Here is a 21,096-nt window from a genome sequence, read left to right on the forward strand (position 1 = left end):
GTGCTGCACCGTCGGCACGCACGACTCTCGACACATACACAGACACATGCTGCTGCTGCTACTGCTCTCTCGGCCCAATGCTTCGCCCCTTCTGTGGCTCGGTCGGTTTGTCTTCCTCTATTCCTGCTGCATCGTTTCACTCGCCGCGGATTCGTGGGCAGCGCCCTCAACGCACGCAAGCACAGGCACGGAGAGAGAGGGAACGGCAGCCGCTGCTGTGCGTCTGCGTGTATTGGTGTTGGAAAAGTGTCCACGAGCGGCAACAACAGCCATGTTGCGCTCGCTCCGCGGTGCGGGCCACCGTCGCGGCGCTCGCTGCATTCTTACCCGGCGGCGCACCGCATCCAGCCAAGTGATTCCGTCTCTCCCGCGCACTGCACAGCGTGCGATGTCGACCTCGTCACGTTCGCTGACCGCGTCGGCGACGTCTTCCGCATCTCGGCGCTCAAAGCGGCTGAGCTACGCCGACGCGGACGTGGTCTACGGCGAGAAGCCCACGACAGCACCGCCATGGGGTCTGCGGCCAAGCCCCCATGCCGGCTCGATCAGCACCGCGATGAGTGCCGCGCGCCATGCATCATGGCGCATCCGCGCGCAGCAGCGCTGGTTGACGTTGCTTCTCGCGCTCATGCGGACACCATACATCGGTGCGATTACGATGCGTGTGCTCGAGGCCTCCGCCTACGCCGCCTATGTAACGGGCTCTGTTATGGTATTTACTCGTCGGCGTGCGGGGCCTCCGGTGGCGGTGGCAACGGAGCCGGACTCCTCTTGCGAGAACGTCGACTTGTGCGAGGCGGGCTGCACCGCCCAAACGCAGGTGTCGCAGGCACGATGCAGCGCCCACCTGCCTAAGGCAGGCGACCTCTCAGCGTCGCCGCGTCCCTCGCCGGCCGGCCGCCCCTCCTCCTCGCTTCTCTTCTCTCACGACGCGCCGCTGCGTGAGCACGCCCTTGACTGCCTCTACATCGGCGCCAGCTCGATCCACAGCAGAGGGCTGTTCACGGCACGTGCGCTGCCGCGCGGCACCCGCATCATCGCCGAGTCGCGCCGCTCCCTCCTACTCGCACCGCACTTTGTCACCTTGCTAGCTGACACGCACGATAAGCTGCCGGATACGTGGCACTACACCCAACCCACCGGGTGCGTCGTGGAGTTGGTGACGCAGGCGCAGCCACATCATCTAATGAACCACAGCTGCGCACCGAATGTGTGCAGTGGACTCTCACACACCTTCTGGGAGGCCGCCACGATAGCAGGTAAATGGCAGGAGCAGCAGCAGCAGCAGCGCTCGCGGCGGAGCGGCTCCACGCACGGTGCTGCGAGTGGGCGCACGGAGGCCTCCCACGGTAACGTCAGGGAGGAAGGTAGTCGCAGTGACATGATAGCTTGGACCTCGTCGTCGTCGCCCTTGGCCGCCGAAGCGCACAGCGCGGGCTGTGGCGAGCGGTTGACGCGGTGGCCGCACTTCGCTGACGCAAACAGCTTCTTTCTGACTCGCGATGTCGCGGCGGAAGAGGAGCTCACGCTGGACTACAGCACTCGCATGGCCCCCCTCTACGCAGGGGACTCGGCACGCGCGCTACAGTCGCGCAGCTGGCTGCTCTGCCGCTGTGGGCAGCCGTGCTGCCGTCACTACGTGTATCGCCCAAAGCCGGAAGTCAGCGCCTTTTTGCGCGCGCTGCGCACGGCACCCTATGGACACGAGCGCGGACCGCAGCCGCCAGGGCAGCACAACGTGCCGTTGATGCCGGATGGTGCAGCGCTGTCTTGCCCGACGGACGCGCGCGACCCCGTGCATATCATGGCAAAGTTGCTCGAGCTTGGCTTCGATGATGAACTTGTGCTCCTGAGCTACGCCGCCGGCAGTGCGGACGTGGTGGCGTACCTTTATGGGCAGCCGCTGCCCTCACTACAGAAATCCTCACGAACTCAATCGCGGGCACCATTCGCACGAATGTGCCCGTCGTCAGCGAGCGCGCCGCCGGCGGTGCACGAGGGCATTGACGTGGAGGTGCGCAGGATGACCAAGCGCCAGCTGCTCTCGGAATACCGCTATGTCTTTCGACTCTTGAACGAAGCGGTGCCGGTGCGTACGTGAATAGCCTCCCTATGTGTGCGTGCTATGTGTGTGTGTGTGTTCTTTTCATGGGGGAAGAGGAGGGAGGGAGGACGACGGACTCGGCCGGAGTGGCGCAGCGCGCTTGTGCCAAGAGGGCCCTCCTCCTTGCCCGTAGGCCCGCCTTCTCTTCTCCTCCCACCCTCTCTCGCCGCCCTCACCCGCACTCATGCGCAGCGCAGGAGGTCGCATGTGCCGGTGTGTCGTAGGCCCGCATCGTCGAAGCGCCTCCGAAACGGTAACAGAAAAACGCCTGAAGGCACTCGCGCACAGCCACAAGCGTACGTAATCGCACGCACACCTGTACCCACCCAACCTCAAATCCCCGAACACACACATGCATTCCCTTATCTTGCCAAGGAGGCACCGCTACGCACGATGAACTGTACCTCTTACGCCTCCACTGACTCCTTCCCTCTTTCCCTCTCGGCTCGCACTGCGTCACGCTCCTTCTTGTCGCGGCTGTGTGGGTTCGCTCATTCTCGGGGTGTTGTCCCCCTTCCCTCGTGGCATCGTCATCGTCTTCTCCACCGCCACCGTCCACGCTGCACACGCACACTCCACAGCGTACTTCACCTTCCTAGCTGTCTCCCTCACTCCCTCTCTGTAACCCTAACTGTCGTTGCGGCTACCGCTCTGCGTCCTTTCCGGCAACTTCTCCTGCGGTTCACTGCCAGCGTTGCTCCTACCTGTGGTGCCCCGTTCCTCTGGCCCCTCACACGCACACACACACTCACCTGCACTCTCTCAGTCTCCTTTGTCAACCGCTGGAGCTCAGCGCATTCGCTTTTTCGGCCGCCGCTTCGCCTCCATCTCACGCCGCCGCACCTCCTCGCACCTCCCTCCTCCCTCGCCCCGCGCGCGCCGGCCTCTCTCTGCATTCCGCACAGACCTGCCAAGGCGCTCTCCCGTGTGTGTCGTCGCCCGCCGTCCTTCCCAAGTGCTCAATGGGTGATCATGACGTCGCTCTCTGCCACGTCAGCCGCTACAACCATGCGAATTACTGGGCCTTTGTGCCGCTGCCAACGGTCAGCGACGACACGGGATGCGACAGTCTGCATCATGACAGCGCTTCCGAAAGGATAAGGATGGCGCCGCCGGCGTCCGCGTCGAAGGCGGGCGCGGCCGAGGAACGCCTGCACCCCTACGAAAGGCGTCTATTGGATCAGTACCAGATCCACCTCCAACCCGCCAACCGCAACCCGCTGAGCCGAGCCGATTCCGCCGCCGGTCGAGAGGAAACGGCGCAGACCCCCGCGCAGGTGCAGATGGTGTCTGGTGTTGCTGTTGCGGACTCGACTTCAGATCAGCACGCCTCTGTTGCATCCAGTCAGGACCTCGTCGACCTCTTCTTCCTTGAGGGCAGCCAGGCCGTCGACGGTCTGTGCTTCTCGCCCTACCCCATCTACGGTTGGCGCACGGCCGAGGAGCGCCGGGCTGCCGTTTGTGAGGTTTTCAAGACGTACAACGTGGTCACGCGCCTGCCCGCCTCGCCGGCTGCCCTGGCCGCCGCGCAGCGCCGCTACAGCCGCCACCGGCACTCCGCCATCGCCCCCATCAACAAGAGTGCGATCGAGACGCGTGAGCAGTACTGGCGCCGCCTGTCGAACCTGTACACCCAGAAGGGTGTAAAAGATGCTGCTTCTGCCGCCGACGCTGCGGCTACGACGGCGACGAACGGTGCCGTCCCCGCTGCCCCCGCCTACGAGCCCGAGGATCCATTCTACATCATCGATCTCGGCCGTGTTGTGGAGCAGATGGCGCGCTGGCGTCACGAGCTGCCGATGGTGCGCCCTTACTTTGCCGTGAAAAGCAACCCGCAACCGGCTGTTTTGGAGGTGCTCAGCGCCCTCGGCGCCGGTTTCGACTGCGCGTCCAAGGAAGAAATACATATGGTGCTAGGTCGCCAGCTCGTGGCGTCGCCGGACGACATCATCTTCGCCAACCCGTGCAAGCAGCTCGGCGACCTGCGTGAGGCGCAGGCGTGCGGCGTGACCTACGTGACGGTGGACAACCCGCTGGAGATGGAAAAGATCAGTCGCCTGATGCCCTCCGCCCACGCGATTATCCGCATCAAGACGAACGACAGCAAGGCCCAGTGCTCCTTTTCCACCAAGTTCGGTGCCCCCCTTGAAGATGTCGAGGGCCTACTGGAGGCGGCCCGCCAGTTCAACGTCACCGTGTGCGGCGTCAGCTTTCACGTCGGCAGCGGCAACGACGACCAGTCTGCGTACGTGTCCGCGGTACGCGATGCCTACCAAGTCTTTCAGCAGGCGGTCCAGTACGGCTTCAAGTGCACCATCCTCGACATCGGCGGCGGCTTCCCGGGCACGGAGGTCGTCGAGGGCAGCGGCAATACCTCTTTCGAGGCCATTGCCCGTACTATTCGACCGGTGCTGGCGGAGCTCTTCGGCGGCGGTGATGTCACCATCATCAGTGAGCCCGGCCGCTACTTCACGGCTGCCTCGCACGCGCTTCTCATGAACGTATTCGCCTCCCGCACGCTGCGACTGTCCGATGTCGAGGTGAGTCGCCAAGCCTTCCAGTCCGTCGTGTCGATGGACGAGCCCGAAGAGTACCAGTACTACGTCAACGACGGCCTCTACCACAGCTTCAACTGCATCCTCTTCGATCACGCCCACCCAACGCTTCTCCTGCTAAACGACGGCGACGGCGCTGACGGGGTGGAGAGTGGCACGGAGGCGGCAGCGGTGTGCAGCGAGGAGGAGGGCGAGACGTCGCTGAGCGGTCCCCTGGCGAACGATGCACTGTTCATGTCCGCCTGGGACCGCCGTCGCAGCTTCGCGCGCCGCCCGCTGCGCATCACAACCATCTTCGGCCCCACCTGCGATTCGATGGACTGCATCCTGAAGAAGCAGCCCTTCCCGGAGATGAAGCTGGGCGACTGGCTTCTGGTGCCAGACATGGGCAGCTACACCACCGCCGCCGCCGGCTTCTTCAACGGTTTCGCGACGCGCCGCCTTGAGTGGGTGAGCTCTGTGGACTTGTGCGCGAGGCCGAGGCCTGTGTATACGCGTGAGGGCAACACGCTGAGGTGTGTGAGCGAGTGAGAGAGGGACAGAAAGGAGACCCGGTGCTGTAGGGTGTGCTCGTCCATCCCACAAGAGGATGGACGGTCTCTTCGCTCCGGCCACCTCACCACCTCCTTTAGCCGCCCCCTCCTCCGCCCCCTCTCCCCCTATCGTCCCCTTTTCTGTGGTGGTTGCACTTGTATTCGTGTTGGATGCACGGCGACGCTGCTCGCTTGTGTTTGTGCGCCTGCGCCTGCGCGCGTGTTTCGCTTTTCGTTCACCCCCTGTGGTCCCTTCGTGAGCCTCCCCATCCCCGCTCTTCTTCGCCGCTGGCTTCGTTGTTGCTCTTCTCTGACGCCTACGCAACGCAAGCCCCCCCCCCCTCTCCCTCACCCTTGTGCCCCACAAACTCCCACTGACAGTGCTTCCACTTACTAAGTCGGCCCAACCCCAGCGAAGCCCCCTCGCCGCCGCTGCTGCCGCCGACCCCTTCTCTCTCTTGCCTCGTGTCTCTCCTGCTCCTTTTCTCTTGTCGTGTACACTCCTCACTTACCGCGCGGCCTACTCCTCGTGGCTCCTCAGCGTGGGCATCAGTGAGCGAGGTCGGCGCACACGCGCGTACGTGGGCGAGCCAGAGATCAAGTCATGCCGGGATATACCATGCGTGTGTGTGTGTGTGTGTGCATATCCATGAGGCTTGCGCGTGTAGGTGTGCGGGGCATATCCCGTTGTCGTTTGGCGTTGTCGCTGTCGCTGTCCCCGTTGCTGTTGCTGAATAGCCTGGTGCTTGTTAGCCACCCCCTCCCCCTCCCTCCATCTGGCCTTCCTCTGCTCACAACAGGGGCAAAGGCCTTTGCATTCATTCTCTAATTTATGGCCGTCTCTCCTCCCCCTCCCCTCCCTTCTGCCTGCAAAACACCTCTTGTCCTTTCCCTCGGCCGCTTAGCGGATGCTGGACTGATGAGAAACGGAGCAGTGAGCGAAGCTCTCCCCCTCTTCCTCCCCCTCTTCCTCCCTCCCCTCCCCTCCCCTCCATGTTGTTGTAACGCGCGCAGTACTACGACGTTCACCGGCACCATAATAAATAGCAACGTCATGCAAAGAGCGCGCTTGAGGGAGGGAGGAAGACAGTGACGTGTCCGTGTGTGTGTGTGTGTGTGTGTGTCCGTGTGTGTGTGTGTGGCAGCAGAGACCACGTGCATGCACACACATGTTTATCTATCCGTATATCGAACCCTCTAGCTGCCTATCTATCTGTGTAACTATATGCATATATCTGCCGCTTCAACGAAGGCGGCGACGCCGACACGCCCATGCCCATGTGCGTTTGAATAGTATAGATAAGAGCAGAGGAAGAGCAGGTGGGGGGCTTGGCGTGTGTCCGTGTGTGTGTGTATGTGTGTGTCGCTCTGCCGACCTCTTCTGGCCACCTCTCTGTGAGCTGTAATGAAGTCCTCTCGCATCCCCACCCCACCCCTCCCTCATCGCGGAGGCGCACGTCTTCTTCGTTCATTTATGTATGTGCGCGCGCGGCCTCGGGGTCTGACTTCCGCTCAGTGCCAAAATCGCAGCGCAGGCGGCAAAGACGAGGAGGTGGAAGCAGGGCGGGTCGCGGGGCAGGAGGCGGCTTACGCTTGTGATCGCTTCCGAGTCGTCGGAATGACGTTGGTGCACTTTTTGTTGTATCCGTTTGTGTTGTTTGCCGCACACCAAGCGCACAACCGCAGTCAGCGCCAGTGTGACGGCACCTCTCGTCTCTCCGCCCCTCGCCCTCCCTCCCTGGCCATCCCACGATTTCACCACCCCCACGAACGCGAATCACGGTCGTGAAGGTGCAGGAGGTGGGGGGAGGGGTGTGGTGCACCGAAACTAAGCGTACCGAGAGAGCGAGAAAGCGGCGCATCGTGCGCAAGCAACAGAGGAGGATGGACAATACGCGGAGAGCGTCATCGACAGAAATGCATGAACGACTTCGGAACTCCCTCTGTGTGCGTGTCTGTATGTACACGGCATGTGCGTGATGGCGGGAGCCTGTCATGAAGCAAAACGTAAGAGGGAGCACACAACAGTGCGCCGGTGCGCCTTCCGCCTCCCTCAAACAGCCACTTGGCCACTCGCTTGCCGGCTCGAATCCTGCGAAGGAAGGAGCGGGAAGGCCGTCATCCGAGGGCCCCACCCCGCCCCTTCATCTATTTTCCTGTGAGTAAAGTGCCTCTCTCACCGCGCTTGCGTCCAGCCAGCTTCGATGGACGTCGACAGGGACGCACAACGCGGGAACCAAACGGCCATGCGCGTCACTACGACGAAGGCGAAATAACGCAGAGCAGCGACGTAGACGGATACATGAGCAGCAATACCCCCCTGACCGACCGACCGATCATGTCTCGCGTATGGTGTGGACAACGGTGTGGGCCCAAGTGTCTGTGTGTCTGCGCACGTGTGCGTGTTTTCGCATGTCCAGGCGAGGCTGCAGAACACAGCCACGTGTACACGCCGCACATCTTCATGCCAGCATACATGTCTGCCACTCATTCGTCAGTGCATCTGCCGCTCTCCTTTCCTTGCATGTTTTTTCTGTCCTCACCACCCCTCCCTCGATGATGTCGGGGCGCCTAACCGTCGTGTCACAGGGCCCGGCACCCCGCTCTTCGATGTCGACGGAGATGCCTGGGCTGGCGCGGTGCCGAAGAGACTTGCGGACATGACGACGTCCGTACCAGCCCACCACACATCGTGTCGACGGTTCAACAAGTATGCACAGTCGCCCGCTCTTGCCAGGGGCGTGCGGATTCAGAAGATGGCGGAATGCGCCCTGCTGCCACAGGTCCATCGCAACATCTCACCTGCCGCGGCACATGCAGGCTAGTCAAGAAATGCATTACGAACCGATCGCACGGCGCACGCGTGCGACGCATGCGGCATTGCATCTCCTCCATCCGACCGTGCGAGCCGATGAGGTGCAGGCGCCGGAAGTGTGACGCGAGCACCCCCGAAGGGCCGCGCCGAGTCCTCCAGGCTCCAGTGGGGAGAGCCTCCAAGTCATATTCTAGGATGCCGCAGCTGGAGGCAGCTCAGGGCGGAGCATGGCACACAGGCAGGGTGCAGGGTCTTCGAGGGCCCAGCCCTGAGGCTGCCCAGCATCGTCCCTGAGCTCATCCGGCATATCACCATGGCCATCCCCTATCACCCGCGCGACAGACGTCGGTCGTGGGCGGTGGGTGTGCATGCGCACAGTTATGGGCTTGCTCCGTGGTAGAGTGCACACGCTGCGTGAGCCCCATTGCCCTGCCCCGCACCGCATGCGGCCATGCGCCACGCGACAGCCCCTGCGCGGCCCTGTGTCACAGGCAGCCCATCCGCGTGGTGCGAAGCAGCCGCAGACGCGCAGGTGTCACGGCACAATGCCCCGACTCCGTCATCTGAGAGCACGGCCCCTCCGCCTCACACTTTACCCATGCTTCCGCCCCGCCATCCACGGCCTGGCCGCCGAGACCAGTGGCGATACATCGCGCTGCCCTTCCCCCTCCCTCCTCCTCCGCCGTAGGGGGCCTAGCCCTGTCACCACCGGAAGTGGCTCTGCATTGGCAGGGATGAGGGGGGCAGAGGAGGGTCCGTATCGGCAGTGCTGCGAGAACCTCACCTTCAGGCAGCGCGGTTGCTGGTGCGGCTACTAGCAGTAACCGCAGCAGCGAAAGCGGGAGGGATCGTGAAGACCTGGTTAGCCACGGCACTCAAGACAAATCTGGTCTTGGTGGATACTGCGGAGACGTTTAGGCAAGTGGCGTGGCTGTAGAGCTGAAACAGCATCGCTTATGGCCGTTTGGCGAGGGTGCATAGTTGCAGCCGCGCTATCGCCTCAACTGTGGCTCACACCTCAAAGGGGTACTGTCGTGCCAAAGCTAAGCACAATGCCTGGTGACGTTTCATCACGGGCGCCTCTTCAAAGGAAAACGGCAGTCTTTCAGCTCTTTTGTTTTCCTCCTATGGTCTTTTGCGTTCATTTCCTCTGAGCTCTCTTCGGCACCCTTCCCACCGGAGCAGGTGCTCACATCGAGACCTCTTTCGTGGCATGCGTGCCGGTGGTGATGGCAGAGCGATAGCGGTTCAAAGGCAGAGGTGAGGCTGCAGCGGGGAAGAGGGGGAGATGCACAAGCGGAATCGAGGCGGCCATCGTCTCTCGCGACAGACCCTACCTCCTTTCTCTGCCCCCCCCGCCCACCCACCCTCGCTCCAACCGTTGTTCTCCCGCTTCTGGGTATCACTGCCGCCATCATAGTAGCGCTAAGGTGGCACGCGTCTAAGTGTACGTGCGGTTATGGTGCAGGTCGGTGTCATGATTGCTCCATTTTCCTTTCCTACCGCCCCCCTCCCCTTTTCCCTTTCCTTTCTTATTCTTGTCCTACTGCGGTTGCATCTGCATCGCTCTCGCGCCACCCGGCGCGCCATCCTCTCACCTCCACGCATGTGTTTGCATACGTGCGATGCCGCCTCCGACTGCGCAGCCACGCAAAGAGCAGTACGCGCGCTGACGAGGAGCACAGGCGAAAGCAAGGAGACACCGGCCGCTCTCAGCAAGTCACGAAGCCTCCGTTGTGCACACGAACACATGTACACCCCCCCCGTGCGGGTGCGCAGGAACTCACGCGTATTCAAGCTGCCTTATACACCTGTCGATACCGTGACAGTGAGGGCAACGCGCATAGAAGGCTGCTGCAGGGCGTCAGCAGCACGCCTGCTTGTCTGCTGCAGCCGCTGTGTCTGCAGTCCGTCATAGACTCATCACCTCTACCATCAGCCAGGGGGGAAGTTGCCTTCAGGCCCCTCCCTCTCGCCTCCACCGACTGACTCTGTTGAGGGCCCGCTGCTTCTTATCTCTCGGCATGGAGGGCAACGCCTCGTCGCGCCAGCAGCGCCCCTTCTACGCAGGTGTGGCAGATCCCTTCATCGCACCCTCCCCGTCCTCGCCACAGCGCTCGGCCAGCGTCGCCGCCGGCGTGCCCGCCGCAGCCACAGTGACGACAGTGATTCACATGAACGACACTGAGGACGACGAGAAGCCGAAGGCACAAGAATCGGTGGTTGATGACGCTGACACAGACATGGCACGCACGGCTGCCGAGGTCACTGCGGCGGAGGCGCTTGATTCGAGGCGAGGCGCAGAAGCGGTGACGGCGGGCGCCGGCGGTCACGCGACGCTCTGGGCAGATCGAGTGGAAACAGTGACGGCCTACCAGCTGGCCTCGGCGGCCCTTCGACGTCTGCCCACGCGCACCGCCCCCGTCGACAAGGACGTTTGGAGAAGGCAGCGGACGGAGGAGGGGACGACGTCAAGAGTTGCAGCGAGCGCCACGCACGCAGACGTCAGCGCGTCGCCGCCGCAACCCTCAGCAGCCCCGCGTGGGATCATCTTCGACGACGCCGATCAACCAGCAGCGTGCACCACCGGCCCCTCTCTGCAAACCCCAAGTGCGGAGCAGGTGCGCGTGGCAGTCTTCACAGCCGTGTCGCCGTCTTCGAGTCGCTTTCAAGTACCGCCGCTACAGGCAGCACACATGCATGCTGTGCAACCGTCGCCCCACACTTCATCGCATAAAGGCGAGGAAAGTGCCGTGCTCACCTCCTCCGAAGGTCAGAGCTCCAGCAGCGCCAACGTATACCGTCACACGGACCGCCAGGGCAACGGAGAGGCCGCTGAGGGCGCGAACGCCCGTGATGACGCGGACGACGAGGACGATGTTGCTGCACGGGTGCTCTTCTCGCTGCATCGAAAAGATGACATGATCAGGCAGCTCACGCACGCCGTTGAGGCGCTGCAAGACGAAAACGCTCTGCTGCGCAGCCTTCGTGCAGCGGCTCCGCAGGCGGATGCCGTCCCGCCGCCACCAGCGACCGGATTGGCACTGTCTCCAGATAGGGTGAAGACACCCTCCCCGTCGTGGCCTGCGACGCCGGTGCGTTGGTGGGGGACGAAGCACAAGACCGCGCTGTCTGATGGCCTTGGGCCGCGGAACGAAAGCTCGCAAGCTCTCGAGGGGAGTGGCCATGCCAACGTGAAGGAGCAGCCCCTGCGCACCTCCCCATCCCTCTCTGCTGCGCATGCTGCTGTGAGCACCATCGCTGCTCTGCAGCGCACGCTCGCTGACAAGGAGGCGGAGCTGGAAGCGCTTCGATCACAAGTCGTCACCGCCGGCAATAAGAACGACACTCGAGACGCCACTGCGCCTGCGGAAGCGCCGCCTGTGGAATACAGCGCTGGTGATTCCGTGATATCTGGCGCTCGAGGCGCGCCATCCGCGTCGCCGTCCGCGGCGGAGGCGGCTGCAGAGTCTCGCATCGCCCAGCTTGAGTGGCAGCTGCAGAACGTTCAGCAAGAGAAGCGGGAGGACACGCACACGCTGCGTGACCATATCGACCATCTCACACGTGAACTGCACCGAAAGAGTCGCGACATGGAGCGGCAACAGCGGCACCACAAGCTCGAGCTAGCAGCCCTTCAGCAGGAGGTGACGGCCTTGGCCGACCAGCTTGAAGAGCAGATCCGTGTCTCCGCGAGCGCAACAGCAGCACCACCGAGGCGGGAGCCAGAGGCGGAACAGCTGATGGAGCTGCAACGTGAGCTGGCGCAGGCGAAGGCGCGGGAGGCGCTGCTGCTGACCGAACGTGCCGCTACGCAGCAGCGCTGGCTGCGAGAGATGGAGGAGCAGAAGAGTTTGCTCGACGAAGCGCGTGCGGACGCTGCGCGAGAAGAGCAGCAGAATGAGTGCCGTGTGCAGCAGGAGCGGCAGCTGGCTCAGAAGGCAGCCCAACAGCAGCAGCAGCTCGAGGAGCAGGTGCATCAGTACAAGGAGGCCCTCGCACAAGCGAAGCGAGAGCTGTCGGACCTGCGTGCAGTACATCAGCGAACGGAGGAAACAGTGTCAGAGCAGAGGCGGCAGCTCCAGCGCATCAGCCACGACATCGCCACAGCGGCGCTGGAACGAGCTCATGATGAGCAGCGAGCTGCGCGCGCGGAAGAGCAAGTTAGGCTGCTCCACCAGCAGCTGAGCCAAGCAGCGGCCACCGTCGCATCGCAAGAGGCTGAGTTGGAATCGCTCCGGCAAGCTCGCCAGGACGAGGCGGCCGCGGCTGTCGCGCTGCAAGAGGAAGAGCACGCCGCGCTGCTCAAGCAAGTTAAAGGCTGCATGAAGGGCAGTGAGGCCGTGGAGAGCGCGTTGCTGGCGGCGGAGAGCAGCAGACGGGCGATGGCCTCTCAACTGACGCGTGCACTGGAAGAGCGAAATGAGTACCACCGACTTCTCCGTGAGGCATCGGTGCAGGCACAGGCGCAGCTGTTGGAGCAGCAGCAGCTCCTCAGCGAAGGTAACGATTTAGTGCACCGGCGGCTACAAGAGGCCCAAGAGCATCTTCTGCAGCGCACAGAGACCCTCGAGACGACGCAGCGTGAACTACAGGCAGCCCAGCAACGGATGCTGGCCCTCAAAGACGAACTCACGCGCTCCCAGGCAGCGCAACGTCAGCTTGGCGAAGAGCTGCACGCCGCACAGGCGAGGCACGAGGCGCAGACTGCACAGCTCGTGCATGCGAAGGAGGGCTTGAAGGATGCGTTGCATGCACAGCTGGCCACGATGGGCAAACTTCGCAGAAAGGAGAAGCAGCTGCACTCGCAACAGGCGGCGGCGCAGCGGGCGATGGAGCGGCGACAAGAGGAGCAGCGAGCACTCCAGGGCATTGTGAACCTTCTGTGGTCGCCGGCGGTGTTCCTGTCACCGACGTGCCCGCGGGCTTCTGGGGTGCGGCCGCACGAGTCCAGTCGCATATTGCGCCTGCCGCCACCGCAGGTAGTGAGGAGTGCAGCGACGCTGGCGCCCGAGGGCATGCCGGCCATGTCGCGTAGGGCCCTCGCGATGCTGGAGCGGAGCGCCACCATTCATACGAGGAGATCTTGCCAGATCCGGAAACGGCGATCGGTGAGCATGGCTGGTGCTTCAGCTGCAGAAGTTGCTGGTGTCCGTGCGGATGCCGAGAACGAAGATGTCGATGAAACCGTGCGCCCGTCGCGGTCGGCGTCGTCGGTGTCCTCCGCCGCAGCGTCCGTGGTGATGTCCGCTGTCAGCTGGGACAACGTGCCGGCGGCCTCAATCAGCGATGGCGACACGGCACTCGAAGAACGCCATCGCACAGCGGCAGCAGCTTCGGAGGAAGGCGATGTGTCGGCGAATTCGAGAGCTGCCGCATCCGCGAGGGTGCCCCTTCACTCCCGCCTCGATGGCGGCCCGCCGGCGCTCGAGAGGCAGCTGGAGCGCTCTGCCATAGACCACGAAGGAGAAGGGCGAACAGCGGCAACCGAGGCGGACCCCTCTATCCTGCGCCTTCTCCGTGCCATTCGCGATGCTATCGAGCAGATGTGCGCAGCCTACACCGCCGCGCAGCATGAGCTGGGCACCAAGCGGATTGCAGTGCGGACGCTGGTGAAGGAGAGGAAGGCGCAGCAGGTTCAGCTGGAGGAGCTGCGCGCTACGCTTCAAGAGCAGCGGCACAAGGCTGAGCGGCTGCGGCGCGACGCGGTTCAGTCCGTGCGTGCGGCGTCTCAAGCGGAGCTCGAGAAGGTGTGCCATGCATGGCAGGAGAAGTGCGAGGCGGGTATGGCTTTTCAGCTGCAAACCTATGAGGAACAACATCGGCGCGCGGTGGCGGAGGTCTTGAAGGCGTGTGTAGAGCACGTGCAAGCGGAGCTCATCGTCTTTGTAGAACTTCTGCCCACCACTCTGAGTGCTGGATTAGCGAGAGTCGCGGCGGCGTCGGCGGAGCGCACGCGCGACGAAGTATTGCGAGAAGTGCATCATCAGTACTGGTGCTCCCCGAGCACCACGAGCGCAGCCCATGACCTCGTCTGTGATAATGGCCGTGGTGCGCAGGCGCGTCACACAAGCACCGCCGCCGCGGCTGCTGATGACGTGTCTCTTCTCTCGTTGGGACTTGAGGTGCAGCCCGAAGTGCAGGCAGAGTGCGACGCGATCATCCGCGACGTTCTCCACATGGCGGGTGGATGGGCCGACTTGACGAGTGCCGTGCTCGTCGCCAACAGCACCGCCGCCGCGGACTATCCGTCAGGGAGCGTTCTGCCCTTCTCAGCGTTGCCGGCTCCGCAGCCGTGCACGCTCACGTACGGCGCCGCGTTGGAGAGCCGCGCCTCTCCCCCTGATGCCGAGCCGGCTCGAAGAATCGTGGTGAACGCCGAAGCCGCTCTCTGGTCTGCCGAGGAGATGGCGGAGCTTAGGGAAGTGATCCATGCACACGTTACTCGCTCATTGTCGGCGCTGACGGCAGCGGCATCGCGCTCCTCGTTAGCGGGCGTGACCACCAGCGTATCGAGAAACGGGGCAAGTGAAGAGCGGCAGGGCGTGGATGCTCACGCGCGAGACGCACCTGCCACCGTCGGTGGTGCGAGTGGCGGCACCAGATCCACGAATGTCAAGGGAAGGGTCCCCGGCGAAGAGTCGAAGACCGCTCTACCACGCTGGATGCGCGAAGGGAGCGCATCCACTCGGCCAGCCTCATCACCATCGCGCTGCTCACCCGTCAGGGAGACCGAGAGCACGTCAACTCCGCCGAGAAGCTCTGCCGTTGAAGACGCGGCCGCTGCTCGGGTGCCCGTGCACCACCAGCAGCCTCGCCTGCTTGCCCTGCTTCTGGATGCGTGTGTCACACATGTGCACGCGCGGTTGCTGGCGTGATGCCGCATCGTCGACACAGCACTCCGCAACAAGAAGCCGCCAAATCGCTCCTAGTCGTCTGGGCGCACGTGTGTGCGAGTCCTCCGGGTATGCGCGCAACGGTGCGCCGCTTCCAGGCCTCAATGCAAGCATGCACAGACGTACCCGTAGCCCCGCCACGCCCCATGGGAGTGTTTTTTTTTGCGTTCGTGACGGGAACCGGATTCGACGCGAGGTGGCGCGACACGCGCCGCCTCGCCTCTTTTTTGATGCCCTCCGCTGTTCCCTCCACTCGATCCAAAGCCCCTCCGTCACCTCTTCCTCCCTTCCTCCATCTCTCTCTCTCTTGCGCGCCCGATGTCAGGTGAAGAGCTCATACGATAACGGTGTTCACCATCGCCTCTTACGTGCTTGAACGTTGCAGATGCAGGGATCTCCATACGGTCACCATCAACTACAGCCACCGCCGCAGCAGGGCCGCCAATCGGCTACTGCTGAAGCGGTCGATGTCCCCTACAGCGATGCGAACATAGCGACGGTGCTGTCGCTGTCGCCCTTCTCAGAGTTTTGCAAGTTGCGTGATAAGTGGGCCGCCAAGCCGCTGATCCGCGGCCGCTATGTCGGCATGTGCGGCGGCGACCCGGCGCAGCGGGAGCGGCGCGAAGACTTCGAGTACATCACGCTCAGCGCCTCACCCTCGGCATCTTCCCATGCCTTTGGCGGCAGTGCACATCGGAGCGCCATGTGGGGGCAAGTAGAGGCGTACAGCCGATCCGCAGCAGGCAAGACGATTGATCCGGCCCAGCAGCGGACGCCGCTGGCGCTGGAGAAGTCGATGCACTTTCTTGTCGAGCACTACCTGCGCGTGCCGCACACGCCCCTCGTCTACACGGAGCCTTTCCGCATTTGGGGCTACCTATGGGACCGGTTTCGCGGTATCCGCACGACGTGGGGTCCTCAGCTGCCCCCGAGCAACGTTAGCCTTCAGGGATACGTGGACAGCGAAACGGGTCGCACGCTCTCCGTGGAAGAGCTGCACCGCGAGAGCTACCGTCGCGTGCGCTGGCTCGAGTTCACCGTCGCCGCACTCGCCGTGGGCGGGGCGTACCTCTGCTGCTCCCCCGAAGGCTGCCAGCGGTTCATGCAAGACAAGAAGCAGTTCCTCGAGTCCATGTCACAGTGCTTCACCGACCTCACCGTCTTCTACCGGGCAGAGCAGCGGCACCGCAACGCCGAGTTCTTCTCTGTGCTGCTGCTGCTCTACGGCCTGCAACAGGAGATGAAGGTCGAGGACCGCTCGTCGTTCTGCCGCTTCCACACGGTCATCGTGAACGGCGAGCCTCGCCTGTGTCCAGAGAACGCGTCGGAAAGTGTCAACCTTGCGCAGGTGTACCGAGAGCTGGAGAAGCAGCCGCACATGCTCGAGACGCAGCCGGTGCGGGTGGCCCTTGAGCTCATTCACTTCTGGGCGGCGCGGCAGTGGTTTCAGTTCTTCGAATTCTGCAAGTCTGCCCCCATGACACCGCTGCAGCGCGCTGTCGTCTTTCAGTCCTTCACCTACGGTCGCTACCGCGCGGTGCTGGATCTCGTGTTGCCCAACTACTACGTCTATCCAAAACTGCGCGTGCGACACGCCATCCTGGTTGCCGAGTTGGCCGACCAGCTCATGATGGGCCACGATCATTGCCTCGAGTTCCTGAAGCGGATGGGCCTTGACGCTCAACTCGAGTGCAAGACTCCGCACCAGCTGCAACAGCAAGCGGCAAGCTCCTTCTACCCCATCGCGTCACCAACGTCCGGCCCCACGGCTGCCACCGTCGCAGGAGCCTCAGCGAGTGGTGCTAAAGCCGGCTGGTACCTGAACCTGTGCCACCCGAACTCGGACCCTCTCATCACGGCGGATGAGCTCGAGAAGAGGTGCGTTAACAAGCGGGTTCTCTTCTTCCCCACGCACCCCGCCTTCTTTGGGTTTCGCGTCTCTCACGTGGCGTACGAGCGGTTCCCAGACGCGAAGGGCTTTCCAACCGCCGGCACCGAAGACGTCTGTGATGCGCTTGCGGTGGCCGGAAGCAGCTCCCCAGTCGGCCGCGGCGCCGTGCGATCCCCATCGGGTCTTCAGGGCCGCGTCGTAACGCGGTCAAAGCCGGGTACGTTGCCGAGGAGGCGTTTGGGGTTGGCAAGCCGCGGCGACTACGGGGACGGCGGTGATGAGGACTACTACTTCGATGAGTACTGCCACGACGGCAGTAACGACGAAGAGTGCGAGAGGGATGACGGTAGCGGTAGCGATGACGGCGGTGCCCACCGGAACACGGGCGATGGCTGCGACTCGCCACCGCAGCGGCAATCAACGGTGTCTCCTCCCTCTGCGATGTCGCCCTCCTTGGACAAGGAAGCGGCTCTGCTTGGCCAGCTTGGGTGCCCCGTCAACCTGATGGAGGTGTTGGAGGTCTACTGCCCACCCTACAACAGCGAAGTTGCCGCGCTGCGGCTGTCGGACGCCAGCGAGGAGCTGTTTGCGTCGCTGCCGGCGCACCGCGCGGAAATGCTGCTCCGCTGCCGCCACGCGCACCTGCGAGCCCGACACTGGCAAAGGGCATCAGCGCGTGACGCTGACACGGCGGCGGCGGTGTCCGAGGAGAAGGCGCTGTACTGGGCAGAGAAGATGGAGATGGAGTCCGTCTCCACGGCGAGCAGCCTCTTCGACGGCAGAGATCACGATGATGTGGACGACGACGAGCGAGAGGGACATGACGTCGATGCGGCAGCGGCGCATCGCGCTGCAGTCGCGGACGTGTCATTGTCATCGCAGGCCGACGCTCTCCCGCCAGCAGTCATCGAAGCCCGGCAGCTGCTCACCGCTATCCGGGATAACCCACTCTACGCGGCAGCCGCAGCAGACCGCGCGGAGGCGGAGGATAAGGCTCGGCGAGGAAAGCAGGAAGAGGCCGACGCGCGAAGAGGGGCAACCACCGCAGAGACAGCTCGAAGCGACCAACCGCAGCGGGCGCTGGCACTGACCGAGACGGGTCAATGCACTGTCGCTCCCCTACCAGACAACGGCAACGATGAGGCCGACCAGCGCTGCAAGTCGCAGAACCCACGTGTTGCTGTAGAGCCGCCAACGACGCTGCCGACTCGGAGCCTAGTGGACATGATTGGAAACGATGCTGATGCGCAGGCGGTTACAGAGGGCAGTTCGAGGGGCCCCCGAGACGCGAGCGCGACGCATCAGGAGCGGCAGCAAAGTATGGACCAGGAAGACTCAGCCACGACGGTGGAGACGCACCGGCATCTGCAGCCACAGAAGCCAGCGTCCCCATCACCTCCATTGTCGATGCCGACGCTTCAGCCTCTCGTGTCCACGGCGGCCAACGTGTTCACACCTGGCAAACGTGAGCCGATCGTTGTTGCTGGCACCGGCAGCACAACACCGATCCCCACGGCGGGGCAGCGCGAGGGCAGCAGCGGCAGCAGCAGCGGTAGCGGTGTACCGATGCTAGGCTACAGCCACCTGAAGCCGCTGAAGCAGACGCTGTCCGGCGACGGTGAGGATGACGAGAAGAGCGCTGGCGCTGGCACAGAGCCAGGGATTTTGAGTGGCAGTGACGGGTCCATCTCCGCGTCTGCTGCCGACGGCTCCGAGGCGACATCGGACAGCAGCTCCGCCGAGGGCGGCACATCGGCGCCGCCCTGTCCGCCTCTGTGGGGCGGACAGCGTCCCTTGCCGGTGCCACCGTCGAAGGCGACGTCCGACAGCTTCACGCCGCGGTTTCCACTGGAAGCGCGACCGGAATATTCAGCAGCCGGTGCAGCGTCTCACCGCACCGGCGGAGAGGCGGCACGAGGAGTCGCTAGCGAGAACGAGAGCGGCGAGGATGCTGTTGTGGAGGTGCGGGCACGCGTCAGCGACGGTGTCTGGAAGCACCACAAGCCCGAGACGGCGTGGCAGCGCGGTGTGCTCGTGCAGCGACCGTCACCGGTACCTATCCCTGCCGCCTCCGTGGACGTCTTCGCTCGCGCGTGCGTTCCTCTTATTGAGGAGTACCTGCATCTGTGGGTGCGACTGACACACGAAGACGACGCGACGCTGCGCACCGCAGCGCAGTACGTGCTCGACATCCGCGAAGCCGAAGCAGAGGCGCCAGCTACGCAGAGCGCCAACGGTGGCCCCGAGGGCGGCGATGAAGCTAGTTGTGCGGTACAAACTCGGCGAGGGCGCCTGGCGCAACGTCGCTACAGCAGCGCACTGAGAGGCGGAGGAGGAGCAACAGCGGCAGCGTCCACGTGGTGGCGGCAGCGGCGTCTGCAATGCACCGCCCGTGCGATGGCGCTCGTGGCTCGTCAGCTTCTCACGACGGCGGTGCTTCGGGGCAGCATGAGCGAGTACGGGCAGCTGATGTGGGACCTCTCCCTATCAGGGTGGGCGTCCTCAAAGGCGGCAGACCACGATTCCGCTTTTGGCAGCGGTCTCCGCGCAACGGACCCTATCCGCAGAGGCGTGGCGAAGGCGCGCGCGGCGCAGCGGCACTGTGCCGCCTATGACGACAGCGATGACGCGCGAGCGGCACGCCTAAGCCGTGGTTGCTCCGCCGCCGTGCTCTCTGCAAGCAACGTTGACGCGATTCTCGCCGCTGCGCAGACACGATCTAACAGGACTTTGGCGAGCAGCGCGGATGGCACAGTAACCGCATGGCCCGTGGCTGCGAGTACTGCTTCGACGCGCTCTGCGATGCCCTTCACGTTCACGCAGGAAAAGGCAGGTCTAGGCTACGCGAAGGACACATGCGAGGCCGCCTTGGACGAAGCCTTGAACACCGTCTTCAGCTGCGCCGTTGGAGCAGTGACGCTGCCCGCCCGCGACTCACTCGCAGCTTTACTCTCCAGTGCGGTCGACGTGTCGCTCGACTCTGCCGGCGCTTGCAGCCGCTCCCGCCGCACCTGCACAGCGGCAGCGCTTCAGCTCACCAGCATCTACATCTGGGTGAGCACCGAGAGCTACAGTGACCGCGAGTGCCCTGCCACGCCGGCAGCCGTAGCCAGCACCGGCGCGGCGGACGCGGCGCTGTTTGCTCGCCTGTTTCAGAATGAAAGGGAGCGGTGGCTCGTGTCCGTGATGCTTCCGGCAACCGCATGCGCGGCATTCGAGGTGTTCGGTGATGTGGATCACCGAAGCGATGATGATGAGCAAGCATCGCGGGGGCAGCCCAACGCCAGCCGACGGAGCGGGAAGCGTCGTCGCAGCAGCGCGCAGCACAGCCATGTCGGCGACAACACGCGCAGTGTCCTATGGCTGCGCGAAGTGGGCACTGACCCACACAGCGCGTCGGCGTTCCCTCCAACCCCGCTTGCGGCGCGGCTGTTTCAACGCGATCATTTCGCAGACGTGCAGGTGGTGCGCTCCGCAGTGATGTCCTCCAGGCACAGCGTCGGCGCTGCGGCCCATGGGAGCAGCACACTGCCGCTCATGACACGTATCGCCCTCTACGGCTGCGACACGCACACGCTGCCGCGCTTGCGTGTGCGGCGCGATGGCGGGGTGCGGCTTGCGCAGCAGCACAGCGGCTTCTCGACGGATGACGGCCACGCAAAGGTTGAGCAGGTGAAAGCCTCGCCGGACTCCACGCGAGCGCTTGCGATGTCCCATGCTCACTACACGGCCCTCCTCACCGTCGACATCGCAGAACCGGGGTACATGGCGAAGGCGCGGCGTGCGTTGGCAGCGGTCGTGGCAAGTCACGTCGGGTACACGACGACTGCATCTGCGCGTGGCGCGGCGACGGCGATGGAGTGGAACGGTCACTGGGAGGGGGTGCCGGAGCAGAACTGCGTGGAGGGAATTGTTTTGTGCCTCCTGAGCTCGCCCGCACAGTTGGCGGGCACTGCCTCCATCGTTGCGGAGCTCGAGGGCATGTTCTCAGACCTTTGGCATCACCGGCACGGCGCAGGCGAGAGGCGCAAGACTAGTATCATCGCCGCAGCTTCCGCGCCGGCTGTCGTGGGCGTTGAGATCGTGTACGGGGATGCAGAGGGGGCGAAGGCAGCCATGAAGAAGGGCATGCAGACGCTCCTGTCCATTTACGCGCAGCAGGCAATGGCTGCGCTGGACAGCGACAGCTGATACACGCACCTAATCCAGCACCTATTCGGTCTCTTTCAACCAAAGGACAGCATTGATGGTGTGAGATGAAGTGGTGAGTGCAAGCGCAGTCTCCTGGGTGCTGGAAGACAA

At 63.7% G+C, this 21,096-nt stretch overlaps 4 protein-coding genes across 4 annotated transcripts; all 4 read left to right on the top strand.

Annotated features, from left to right (window-relative positions):
* Positions 1–46: 46 nt before the first annotated feature.
* LINJ.12.0232 (conserved hypothetical protein) lies at positions 47–2,101 on the top strand (the record flags this gene model as incomplete). The annotated part of the gene is made up of 1 exon (XM_001463925.2): positions 47–2,101. One exon carries the CDS (start codon positions 47–49, stop codon positions 2,099–2,101), a length of 2,055 nt encoding a protein of 684 aa, XP_001463962.2.
* A 965-nt stretch (positions 2,102–3,066) lies between these two features.
* Positions 3,067–5,190, top strand: LINJ.12.0100 (putative ornithine decarboxylase; the record flags this gene model as incomplete). The annotated part of the gene is made up of 1 exon (XM_003392219.1): positions 3,067–5,190. One exon carries the CDS (start codon positions 3,067–3,069, stop codon positions 5,188–5,190), a length of 2,124 nt encoding a protein of 707 aa, XP_003392267.1.
* A 4,991-nt stretch (positions 5,191–10,181) lies between these two features.
* On the top strand, positions 10,182–14,885 carry LINJ.12.0240 (hypothetical protein, unknown function; the record flags this gene model as incomplete). Its single annotated transcript, XM_003392220.1, has 1 exon — positions 10,182–14,885. The coding sequence occupies one exon, from the start codon at positions 10,182–10,184 to the stop codon at positions 14,883–14,885; it is 4,704 nt and encodes a 1,567-aa protein (XP_003392268.1).
* A 403-nt stretch (positions 14,886–15,288) lies between these two features.
* On the top strand, positions 15,289–20,985 carry LINJ.12.0250 (conserved hypothetical protein; the record flags this gene model as incomplete). The annotated part of the gene is made up of 1 exon (XM_003392221.1): positions 15,289–20,985. The coding sequence occupies one exon, from the start codon at positions 15,289–15,291 to the stop codon at positions 20,983–20,985; it is 5,697 nt and encodes a 1,898-aa protein (XP_003392269.1).
* Between the last annotated feature and the right edge of the window lie 111 nt (positions 20,986–21,096).

The sequence above is a fragment of the Leishmania infantum genome, chromosome 12 (assembly GCF_000002875.2).
Source record: "Leishmania infantum JPCM5 genome chromosome 12".
NCBI classification, from domain to species: domain Eukaryota; phylum Euglenozoa; class Kinetoplastea; order Trypanosomatida; family Trypanosomatidae; genus Leishmania; species Leishmania infantum.